Source organism: Lontra canadensis, unplaced genomic scaffold (assembly GCF_010015895.1).
Source record: "Lontra canadensis isolate GAN:19392208 unplaced genomic scaffold, GSC_riverotter_1.0 scaffold102, whole genome shotgun sequence".
NCBI classification, from domain to species: domain Eukaryota; kingdom Metazoa; phylum Chordata; class Mammalia; order Carnivora; family Mustelidae; genus Lontra; species Lontra canadensis.
This window is the reverse complement of record NW_022631096.1, coordinates 6,804,299-6,817,485: the sequence shown is the minus strand read 5'-3', so window position 1 is coordinate 6,817,485 and position 13,187 is coordinate 6,804,299. Positions and strand designations below refer to the sequence as shown.

Below are 13,187 nucleotides of genomic sequence, written 5' to 3'. Positions count from 1 at the left end.
CTCGAGACAGCACTGACACCAAACTTTGCAGGTCCTGATGATTCCACTGTGGAATACTGGATTCTCATCTACCTAGTTGCCATGGAGTTCACGGTTTGCTTCTCAGGTGCCCCCTCCTCCTAGGTGGAAAGGCTTGTCGTTGGGCTTTTGCCCAAGGCTGCTCTCCTGAAAGCTTGTACTGACAAATATTTATTAATTTTAATGCTATAAATCTCCTCAGCAATAAGAATCCTAGATGACATTTGCAGAGAAATGAACTTACAGGCAGGCAGCATCAAGAGGACAGATTTACTTTTACTGGAGGGAGGGGAAGAGTGTGCACATTTCCTTTCAATTTCAACCTCTGATATGCGATTCCAAACCCAATGAGGAGAAGCCCTGAAAACCCTGGGTCTTTCGCACAAGCTTCAATTCTGTTTGGCTCCTAAACAAATACAACAGTAAGGCAGCAAATTTGAGAATGAATTATATTCACAAGAGGAAAAATAACTTACTTTGGGGTTTTATTTCATGAAGAGGTTTTTTATCTAAAAGAAAGAAAGAGAAAAAGAAAGTTTCATTTAATAAATTTACATGGAGCAGACAGATTTCCTATATCACTGTATGTCCACCTCTATAAATGAAACATTTCTCTATTTTTGCAGATGGTATGGATTACGTTGTTCATATTTTCCCCTTTCATTCTAATTTCGTGTTTTTCTCTTGTGCAATATTTTCCTGGGGTGATTGCTTCATTCCTTTTATTTATTTATTATTTTATTTTATATTTTCTTTTCCCTCAGGCTTACTAGAGTTTCTCTCTGTTGCATTTGCTAGATTCTTATCAGGATGAGAGCAGTGAGCTCCCAGCGAGTCCCTACTTTCTATACAGTCAGAAGACGGATCAGGTAAACGGATCAGGTAAGGGATGTTATTTCACTCTGCGTGATGGGGGAAAAAAGGAGCTCGTGAGTACATATTTAAAGGGATCCTACATTGGTTTAGCAGATATCATAGTCTGAATGAAAAAGCTCCAGGCTATGGAATGTGCCGGTCCCTATGGAGGATGGGTGTAGTATTGTGAGCTAGTTGGGAGGTTTGCTTGTTTCATATCCCTCTGATCTGTTACAATGTTTACCATCTCTCTGAAAAGAGCAGTTCGTTTGTTTCATATCATTCTGATCTGTTACAATGTGTATCATCTCTCCCTAATCAAGGTACTGAGCAGTGCAGCAGGCAGGTGAAGGGGACAGAGAAATCCCATTCAGGGGTCAGGCTCAGGTGAGACCTTTTTGTCATTTCTCCCCACTGCCCTCCAGCCACTCTGTCCTGCCCTGTCTGCCATCACTAATGAACACTGTACATCACTTTGAGACTTGGGGCCAGTGGCTAACTTTGTCTTAGACCACAGACCATCTACTTCTCAGTCCCTGTTCCCTGGCTGTCCCAGGCTAACGCAACTCCACCACAGCACAGAAACCTGAGAAGATGCGGCTTTAGTGACCACGTCAAGATTCCAGAAGATCCCACGGCACGCCCTCCCTCTTATCAGTCCCCTCCCGAGGACTTAGACGGAACCTGGTCAGGCTGTAAGCTCTGAGGCTGCTGCTCATCATTCATAGTCACATTACAGCAGGGGGACCTTGAGAGGTCACCTTACACGGTCCCTTTCCTCCACTTGCCTGAAGGCGAGCCACACGGGGTGAGACACTGTCATTTTGGATTACCTTTTTAACGGCATCAAATCTCGCCCAGTACATACTGGAGAACTTCAGAAACATCTGACTGCCACATAACCCTCCCAGGCAGAGAGACACAGCTATAGTTTGAATCCATCACCAAACAGGTATTACCCTAACCCACTCCTGCCCTTGATACTGACTCTGACAGAAAACCCTTGCTCTGTGCTTTATGGAAGACAGCTCTCGTGTGTTCTGCCATCCAATCTGTTATGGAAGGAGCTTTTAAAAGTTCTAATTCACACTCTCGCAACGGCACCACCATTGTTTTTTTTCTCATTACAAGGAGAAGGTTAATTGGCAAGGGATAACTCTTGACAAATCTCTCTTTAAAATGAAAAATCTTCATAAAAGATAATAATTTGCTCAGGTGGATAGGATCATGTTTAGATTTTTACACCGTCAGATTTCTTAAAACAGACAACACTTGGATCCCCCTTCCTGCATGAATCAAGGGCAGCTAGTTGGCCTGAGAGCGGGTAGCCCTTCCCCCAGCCCAGATGATAATGTGCTCAAGAGTTAGAATCCACCGACTTTGGTGGGTTTAACCGGACTTCAGTTTTTGCTTGTTGCCTGATATCAGAACGTGTCTGGCACGGGTGCAGGATGCCGGCAGGCCAGGCCAAGACGTCTAGAAGTGATGCATTGCTGATGCTACACAGAGACATGCAGAACATCTGTTTAGGACTCTCGCTGAGCTTAACAGCATTTTCTTCCACCTAAACCACAGGAATGAAGATTATGCTGGGTAGCAAAATGAAACTCATTAAAAACAGGTGAGATATAGAACCACTCCTCAGAAAATAAATCAAATACAGTCAGGTTGTTAAAACACTGAGGTGGTCGGGTTCTACCCGGTGCAGCTCCACAGGAAGAAAGAGTGACTGGGGCGGAAAAGCCAGGGCTTAACTGGTCATGAGACAAGGTCGGGCCACAAGGGCACACAGGGCAGAAGAGTGGGACATTTCCCTTCCTGACTCAGCTCTGGGGACATTGTGACTGGCAGTGGCATTGTGGAAACTGCGCACACTCTCACGATTAGAACAGGCTTTCCATCGTGGATGGCCTTCATTCTATCTGTGTGACCTCAGTGTTCTGCACAGTAACATGGAGATGAAACATGATAAATATAAAGCCAATAGCTCAGGGCTAGCTCGTGTTCAGTATCCATCAATGGTAGCTGATATATAACTTCAACATGTTCTGAACAAGAACATCCTCGTCAGTCACTCGGAGTAAAAACAGGACCCCTTGTGCCACCCTGCCTGAGACACGTCACAAGTCCAAATCAGAAGCTGTAATGGATTTCAGGGATTCTCGAAGAGAGTTAAGAAACCATGTCTATCTAGTCCTAACTTCTGCTTTAGGAAACTGAGCACAAGTCAAAACTTCAGTTTCCTGATATGAAAAAAGGACAAGGACCAGGAGACCTCTGTGGGCTCCCTAGCTTTCACCTACTATAAACCTGTGGACTAAAAGCAAAGGCATTCCACAGAAATTCCTATGGAATGATTTCCTAAAGCAGAGCAAAAAAATATTCGAAGGGCCACTGCTCTACTGCAGGGTTTGTTAGCGTGTCAGTGTGTAACCTCTAACAGAAAAGGCTAGAAGCCTCCGGTGCCCAAGACAGCTTTCGTCCCCTGGCATCAGCATCAAAACTGGGCCTTGCTGGATTTTGTGAGATAACCAGTATCCTGACAGCAAGCTGCTATCATTAAACATTCTCCCGGTTTGAAATATCAGAGATTGCTCTACCATGAACTTGAGAGAGAGGCCTACCCACTGACCTCCCTCTCTTTTGGAAGAACTGCCCACCCCACACTCCATGTTCTTTTATTCTGTTTGCAAAATCATTCTCACAGTCCCTGGGCCATGCATCCACTTGGCCTTGGTCAACCAAATCCTTTCTGCTTTCATTTTACCTCTCTCCAAGGCCATGTTCAAATAACCTCCTAGTAAATTAATCCATTAGGGCCATGGTTCTTAATGTTGGCTGCACATTAGAATCACCTGGGGAGCTTTTAAGCAAAAACCCATGCCTGGGCCCCAGTCCAAAGCCTCCTGACTAATTGGGGTTTGTGTTTTTGTGATTACCGAGTGTACTAATACTTTCCACCAACAAATCTGGGGCCCTGTGTACCCAACTTCAGCTAGTCTTGCCTCTCTGAGAACCTTCGGGGTGGCCGCAGTATACGGATGGACCCAGGAGGAGCCCTCCTGTATCCTGCAGGCAGAAAAATATAATTCTGAGCTAGTGGCAGCTGAGCTGTAGTTTGAGAAAATCACAAGTTTTCCTGGGGTCTAACTTAGACACTGAGAGGCACCTTCTGGGTAAATGGAAACTGATGTCATTACAACTCAGTCTTATAATGATTGTGTGTACTTACAAGTTAAAGATGCAAAAGTATGTTTTTTTTTTAATTTAGATTCAATTAGCCAACATATAGAGATCATTAGTTTCAGATGTAGAGTTCAGTAATTCATCAGTTGCATATAACACCTGGTGTTATATGCAAAAGTGTGTTTTACACAGTCAAGTTTTCTTTAAGAATCTTTGTTATTATTTACATAGTCGGTACACAGTGAGTGCATGCAAAATAAAATACAGATGTAAGTACAAAGACAAAAAACCCCAGTAATTCCACACCAAGAGATAAACATCATTAATGTTAAGTTATATATACACAGCCTAGGCTTCCCCTCCTCATATATGTATATATAAAACTATGTGCACACATATATGTTTATACATATATATTTGCAGGAAACTATAGAAGATTGATAGTAATTGATCATTTTTACCTACAGAGACATGGAATTGCCTTTTATATATTGTTTTACAATCTGCTTTTGTCTGTGTTGCAAGTGTGTAGAGGTATACATATTTATATACAAGAAATGATTAAGAAAAAAGGGAAAGAGAGGATTATTTTTGGCCATGATTCATTTCTTTGCCATCTTTACTTTTCTTGCTTCCTCTGTCACAGGAGATGCTCCCCAAGCATTCCCATGGTATCCATTGTTCTTAGGAGCTATTTATAGCTGCACCCCTACCTTCCCACCCACAGCCAGCCTTATCCTTTCTCTGCTAGGAACAAGCGTGGTCAGCTACGCATACCCTAGCCCCTATCCCAGGGGTGTACAGAGAGCAGGCCTGAGGAGAAATGGCACTGGGGGACAGATGAGTTTAACTGCAGCCCACAGGGTGGCCAAGAGACCGCTCCTCAAAACCTGGGGTTATTTGAAATCAGCTCCTTGCCTTTTAAAGACTATATAGGTATGTTTGATATCAGAGTCTATGTCACCATTTTTGAGAATCAGGCACAGAGCCCACTCAGTGGGACTGAAAACCCACCAAAACAGTGAGCCCAGACTCTTCCCCACGGTAGTAATTCACATGTCATTCTACTTAATGATTACCATTCTCTAGTTTCACTAAACCAGCCATGCCCCATTTTTTCATCTCCAAAGACCATTTTTATTATTTCCTTCATAGATCCTATGCTTTGAAACCCTTTTCACCAGCCACCCCCACCCCTGCCAAAGATACGTGTTGACAGTTTTGACTCTCCATTCTTTGTCATCTTAAAATATTTAAGAGCTGATTTTTGAAGTCAGTGGAACAGTCAAGCCTCCTTTCTCTAGTCATTCTCTAGCTATTTTTGTATTTTGTATTCGGTGGAATAATTCTCTAGCATCAGCACCCAGGAGTCAACCCTGATTCCACATTGCCTGCAAGTCACGGCCAAATGCTCTGCCGGCCTTTCCGGTCTTCTATGAATCGGTCCCACCATATCCAAAGTGACTTCATTTCTGTAGCACTTGAACACCAATCTAAGCTCCAGTCCAGTCAATTCCTGAGCTCTCCAGGCTCACCTCAGTGTTATTGACTCTCCTTAGGAGACCCTTCTCTCTCCTATGTAAAAATGTCCTATTTCTCAGGCACAAATCAGTTTCTGAGGCATTCATGATCTTTTTGGTGATTACTCTGCTAACAGGAATGTCACACCTCTCTGGACAGTTTATCTTACTTATAGTCACTACAATACAATGTGGGAGGGGGTGCCTGGCTAGCTCAGTCTGTACAGCATGAGACTCGATCTCAGGCCTGTGAGTTCGAGACCCACATTGGGTGTAGGGCTTACGTTAAAAAAAAAAAAAATACAATGTGGATTTTTTTTTTTTTCCAGATGTATACTTCGGAACTGTTCATTTGATTTACTTTAGACTTTTTAATCATGGTCAATTATGGGTCCCTAACATATAAATCATATTTAAATGATTCGCTCATGAATAATTGGCACTGCAACCAGAGAATCACAGCAAGAAAAACAGAGGAAAAAGGAAATTTGCTTGATTATTTACTGATTGGTCGAAAAGAAGTTGATGTTATTGATTACCAATGTGTTTAATTTGTTCATGCTTTTGCTCCCTCCCATAACTAGAAATAATTAAGGACGAGTGTTATGCTCTCTGAATGCTAGCCAAGGCTGCAGGAAATCCCAGGGCCTGCCGGATCTGCCTTATATTAGCTCTGGCAGATAATTAGATAAACACAAAGCCGGCTTTGCTCTGGCAACACCACTGCAATTGAATATGTCAGGCAAACCCTGAAGATGACAAGAGGGGGTCTATTCTGTTCTCCTCTTGAAGCTGAAAGTTCCTGTAGGCAGTAGAACACAGAGACACCACCACCAGCCCGTGTTCCACCAACTCTTCCAAAGATCAAAACCACAGAAAAAACAAAAGAGCATTAAACAGAGCCCATCTCTGGTTTCCACTCTTTCGAGTTTTTAACTTCCTTGCTGCATTTTGGTTTTGGTTCATTTCAAAGATACTGCTCAGAACTTACACTTGAGAGACCAGACTGCGGACACACATTACTGGCTTCATTCAATTCTTGCTTCTTCACCTATCCCTCCTATTCCCACCCCTACCCAGCCTGTACAGACTATTCCAACATCTACTGCTCCTTTGAAAATGCACTCTGAGCACATCTGTAGAGGACAAATGCTGAAAACACGAGGGTTTTAGAGATTTTTCCCAGCGTTTCCTTGCTGGCCAGAGGTATCTGGGTAATTAGTGACATTCTGGGACTGAACGGCAAAAACACCCACCTGAATAAAAAGTCAGAAGGCCCGAGATACATTATTAGTAAATAAAAACAGCTCTAGGGACATCTTCTACCTACAAATTGTTCCAGATCCCATCATGTTAATTAGGGGAGGTCAGAAAGGTACACAACAGAGTGTGTCAATCTTGTCAACTCCTCTTGACAGTGACCTTCCAGAATTGGCTCTCAGTCAAAGCACATGATTAGTGTGCAATTAGGAGACGACGTCTTCCCCCAACCTTTCAAATCTGAGGTCTCTTTATAGAAATGCCCTTTGCATTTTCTAAACTCAGACAAGTCAGTGTCCATAATGACCATGTTCACAAGGAGCATTTGCATATTTCATTTTTGAGGGAGATCATTTGAATTTCTAGAATCCATACCATCTTAGTTATGAAATTCTATCCATTCCCACTGGTTCTCTGTGTTAGTTTTTTTTGTGATAAACAGAGTAAAATATGCTCTTGAGTCGCTGCAAACACTTCTAAGCACGGGTCCGCAAAGACTTTATCAGAAATTGGTCTCAAAGTAATAAAATGCAATGTTTCTATCTCAGCTCCAAGGGAAGATGTCTATTAAAATCCTTTTTCTATCCAATAAATTAATTTGCTTTGATTCCCTCCCTTCCAACCACAATAGGATACACACACATTTAAAACCAAACATGGTTCAGATAATATAAGTTTAAGGAATTAACTTATTGGTTAAGGTCCTGATGATTACTTTCTTTACCTTAAGGCAGGAGTGATATCTAAATTCTTTAAAAATCTAAAACCCCCCTCAAGACATTAAAAATAGAGCTACCCTATAACCCAGCAATTGCACTACTGGGTATTTACCCTAAAGACACAGATTTAGTGAAAAGAAGGGGCACAGGCACCCCAATGTTCATAGCAGCCATGTCTACAATAGCTAAACTGTGGAAAGAGCCAAGATGCCCTTCAGCAGATGAATGGATGAAGATGTGGCCCATATATACAGTGGAATATCACTCAGCCATCAGGATGAACACCCACCATTTGCATCGACATGGACAGAACTGGAGGGGATTATGCTGAGTGAAGTAAGTCCAGCAGAGAAAGACAATTATCATATGGTTTCACTCATACATGGAACATAAGGAATAGCTCAGAGGACCACAGCAGAAGGGAGGGAAAGCTGAACAGAAAGAAATTAGAGAGGGAGATGAACCATGAGAGACTCTGGAGTCCAGGAAACAAACTGAAGCTTCCAGAATGGAGGGGGCATGCTCTGGTTTCTCTTCAGATCGTATAAATCTTTTGCCTTTTACAGAATGGAAGGGGGTGGGGGGTTGGGGTAACCGGGTGATGGGTATTAAGGAGGGCTCATGTTGTGATGAGCGCTGGGTGTTATATGCAACTAATGAATTGCTGAACATCACATCAACAACTAACGATGTACATACGCTGGCTAACTGAACATAATAAAAAAATTAAAAACCTTCTACAATTAAGTGCTGGCCTTGACATAGGGTCGTGTGGCTTCCTGCTGTGTGCAGAGTTGTCCCTTTTGCTATTGGATCATAGGGAAGTGTGGGTAGGGAATGGATGGGGATATGATTCAGGAGGGTGGTTGTTGAATGACTATTTACCAGTTGCTAAGAAAATACTTAGCAATTGATAGACATCGGATATCAGTCCTGCCTTAAAAAAATTTTGCTTAAAGAGAAATTGTGAGGAAACCTTGACTTGTACATTTTTAAAAAATATTTTATTTATTTTGAGAGAGAGAGCAAGCACAAGCAGGGGGAGCCAGAGAAGCAGACTCCCTGCTGAGTAGGGAGCCTGATGCAGGGCTCCATCCCAGGGCCTTGGGATCATGAGCTGAGCCCAAGGCGGACACTTGACCAACTGAGCCACACAGGTGTCCCAACTTGTACATTTTTTTAAGCTTCATCAGTCCCTATGCTAGCCATACGTGTTCCTACCATTATAGACGGAGTGACTTGCATGTAGTCTATCTCTGTGTTTTCCCACCTATTCCCAGTCCCTAGAACAGTAAATGGAATGTGGTAGGCTCTTGATAAGTATTTGTTGAATACTTCAACAAGTTTTTGTGGAATACAAAATCAGGGTCCATAAATTCCCTAAAATCTATACGAATTCCTAGGATATTGTAGCCTTTCAGTGAAGGAATTGAAATGGAATGCTAGAGGCTTGATTTGCTGATTCATTTTCTAGGCGAGGCTGACATGGTTTTACCTTTGTTTCATATGTAGAAGTTGTCCCCCCTGATGCTGCTGGATAGTCCTCCAAATGGCTGATTTTACATACAAACAAAATTTCTCCTCAAAACTGGCTAAAAAACAAGTATCTGAAAGCACTGACATGCCCATGGTATTGTTTTCATATTTTATATGCACACATGTATTAACCATAAGCTATTGAAAATTACCTATGAAATATACATACATACATATATGTATATGCAAGCTACATTTAAGATATAAAATTATAATAATTTCATGTTTTTATCATGGGATGAAACCTAGAAATCATCTTGCCCAACCTGCTCTTTTTATTCATTTTTTATTTTTTTTAAAGATTTTATTTATTTATTTGACAGAAAGATATCACAAGTAGGCAGAGAGGCAGGCAGAGAGAGAGAGGGGGAGGGAGGAAGCAGGCTCCCTGCCGAGCAGAGAGCCCGATGCGGGACTCGATCCCAGGACCCTGAGATCATGACCTGAGCCGAAGGCAGAGGCTTAACCCACTGAGCCACCCAGGTGCCCCCAACCTGTTCTTTTTAATAGATACAGATGCAAGGCACAGAATCTGGAGAGATTTGCTCAAGGTCACATGTTAGTTAACAAAACAACTGAACAAAGACCGAGGACTCCCAATTTCTGATTCTGAGCCCTTTTTACTACCCCATGATCTCTTTCTCAGTGATCTTGACAATTTTCCACTCCACTGAACACTCACACTGTCCTCTGGCAAACACATGTATGCAAAGCCAGGTCTTTTCTTACTGTAATACCGACACTTCTCTGAAGAAAGGGGAAGGCCAGGGTGATGAGGATGTCTGCTGATGATGTTAACATCTTCATTTTAGGTATTACCTTTCTCCATGACCTTGACGAGATGCATACATATGTAATTTAAGGAGAAAAGGTAGAGTCAACACAAAGAAGTTTCCTCTATTAATTCATGTTGGTAGTACACCCCAGAGGCCACTGAGTTCTCTCCTCTGTTTTAAATCACTTCCTTGATTGGGTTCTTGCCATTTCCTTTATAGCTGGACCACTCCATGATCTCAGGCATTAAATCTTCCTCTAGTCTAGACTAATATTTCTTACCCAGAGTTGTGTACTGTTGAATCCCGATTAGATATACTGCAGAGGTAGAATCTGGATTCACACTACTAATGAAATGGAAAGAGTTTATTTTACATGCCAGAAAGCCAAATTTTTGGAAACTTCCAAAAAAGGAACTTGGACACCCATAGTTACTGATAAACCAAACCTAGGAAGTATTTTTTTAAAATATGGAAAAATATGGCAAAATTGATAATTTTCAGATGTGGGAATGCAGAATAAGGGAAGTACCAGACGTGTAACAAATATTAATCCAGAATGGTTGGCAACAGTTCGGTAATTCTGGAATCTGTATATACAGTCTCATAGTGTGTATGCTGGAATTCTTTTCTAGAGAAAGAGAATTTTTGAATTTGTGTTGGAAAAATTAGGACTCACTTTATAAAAACTGATTTTCTGAGGAGGTGGTCAGAACAGGTATATTTTATAATGTGAAGGAAACCTATCTAATTCCCCAGTCGATATTGTGAGGACTGATTCTCTCATGTGGGATCATCCAGGCCCTTCTCTATGGCCTTCCCCTTAAGTGACTTTGAATTACTGGTGAGAATCATAGAATTTTAGAACTGGTTGGGACCTCAAAAATCACCTCTCTCCTCCTCAGGACCAAGTTCCACCTGCAAAGGGAGACTGGAAGCTGTTCAGAAAGTTCTGAGAAAGGACACTCAATCTCTGGTTTGACACAGCGTTTAAGAATCATCATGATTCTCAGGCCCCTGGGTGGCTCAGTGGGTTGAGAGTCTGCCTCTTGATTTTGGCTCAGGTCATAATCTCAGGGTCCTGGGATGGAGCCCTGGGACAAGCTCCATGCTCAGTGGGAGTCTGCTTGAGATTGTTTTTCCCTCTCCTCCCTCTGCCTCTCCCCCGCTCACAAGCTCTGTGTCTCTCACTCTCAAATAAATAAGTCTTAAAAAAAAAAAAATCATGATTCCTAAACTCTATTTTCCCACAACTAGCAATCAGAACCGATGGTATAAAGAACACAATTTGTATTTCATAGATTTTAATGACAAGTATGTTTTATTTCATTACATATACTATATTCATCAGATATATTAGGAAATGTTTTAAGAAAATACCTAAAGTGTCATAGTGTCAATATTTAGCAGAATAAGGAAAACATAGTTTTTCTGCCACAGGAATTCCTTCCCTAGAAGACACACATATGATAATTAATTTCACAAATGGAGCACTTTCTGTGGATGCCTTACACGGATTAGCTCATCTCCTCCTCAAAAAGAACCCTTTTCAACAGGCACTATTAGAACTTCTTAAAAAAAATTTATATATATATATATATATATATATATATATATATATATACACATATATATATATATATTTAAAGATTTTATTTATTTATTTGACAGAGATTACAAATAGGCAGAGAGGCAGGCAGAGAGAGAGGAAGGGAAGCAGGCTCCCCGCCCAATGCGGGGCTCGATCCCAGGACTCTGGGATCATGACCTGAGCTGAAGGCAGAGGCTTGAACCCACTGAGCCACCCAGGCGCCCCTAAAATATATATTTTTTAAAGATTTTATTTGAGAGTGAGCGAACGAGCAGGGAGGGAGGGACAAGCACTCTCCTTGCTTAGCGTGGAGCCCAATGTGAGTCTCGATCTCCCAACCCAAGAGCATGACCTGGGCTGAAATTGGACACGTAATGACGGAGCCACCCAGGTGCCCTGATACTATTCAAGCTTTTGTTTTACAGAGGAGTAAATTTAGGCTTGGAGAAAATACTTGCTCATAGGACTGTAATTAGAATTCAAACTCAAGCAGTCTGACCCCAGAGCCGTGACTCTTCACCTGCAGGATAAATGTCCAGATCTACTAAGCGTGGCTCATCCATTTCTTTCAATCCAAGCTTCAGGTCTATTTCTAATCTTTGAAAAGCAGAATAACCAGTTTCAACTGAGAATCACAGAGAACCTTCAAAGGCTATTCAGCCTCTGCTCTGAATGCCAGATTCACCACCCTGGGTTGGCCTCCATGAGCTCAACTTCTGTACCTTCCGACAATCAGTCCCAGGTCAGTGCTGATGACTTCCCTGGGCTTCTTGGGTATGGCTTCTACAAATATTTCTATTTACTTTGTTATGGATGTGCATTCCCACCAACTCTCTGGTTCTGTGGCTGAAATTTCACTTCCTTCAGAAACATTTGTAAGTTTTCTAATGGGATGTCTCGAGTTCACGCTGCCATGGGGATCTGTTCTTATCTGTTTACTTTTCTCGGGTTTTTGTTTTTTCCAATCTAAGTAATATGATCTGGGGGTAATGTATCCTGCTTTCCAGCTGCCCAAATTTAATTTTATAGTCCTTCCTATTTACAGTGGAGGTGTTTTATTTCAATTGTGCTCATAAAATGAACCAAGTTAACAAGATGTGCCTGAGATAAACAATCTTCCAGAGAGGTTTCTGAAGCATGTGTAGCGCTTTCTGTCCAATTCCACCAAAACAATGTACGCATAGTATAAAAGTACACATTGAAATATGTGGGTGGAGCATGGGACAGGAAAAGGTGGATGGAAGAGACAGACAGGTATAATAGTTGCCTTGATTTCAATTAGTTGGGAGAGAAATTCTTCCCTAGGTTCCTCTGTCATGACTATATATGTGTAGCATGCAGGTCTATAAGGAACTAAAGAGAAAGTGATGACAGAAGAAAACTGTTCTAGATGGAAAAAGGCACGTAAAGTATTTTAAAACCAGTTAATAAGAAGGGTCATAGATTTTTAATGACTTACAAAATACACATCCATCACAGACCAATGGATGAAAGCCAAACTTTACTTGGAAGGAGGATTATGCTAGATAAATGATCAGATGTCTTTATCTTTTTATTAACAAGGCTAAAAGTAGAGAAGTCTATAATGGATGGATAACAAAGGGGAGAGATTTTATGGTAATTTGTTGGATATGGTTTATTCTTTATCTCCTTTATGCTCCATTCCACTCAGGACATGACACAAAAATGACAGTTTTAGCCTTATAGAATTAAAAAACTGCTTTCACTA

The 13,187-nt window shown here is 41.5% G+C and overlaps 1 protein-coding gene across 10 annotated transcripts in view; it reads right to left on the bottom strand.

Annotated features, from left to right (window-relative positions):
* UNC5D (unc-5 netrin receptor D) overlaps positions 1-13,187 on the bottom strand; it is a 529,170-nt gene that overhangs the window by 81,389 nt on the left and 434,594 nt on the right. For 7 of the 10 annotated variants that reach the window (XM_032838130.1, XM_032838133.1, XM_032838131.1 and 4 more), the window contains one exon: positions 495-527. The exons of the other annotated variants lie outside the window; for them this stretch is intronic. In XM_032838130.1, coding sequence (XP_032694021.1) covers positions 495-527 — 33 coding nt within the window. The remainder of the gene's footprint in view (positions 1-494; positions 528-13,187) is intronic. 10 annotated transcript variants of the gene reach the window in all.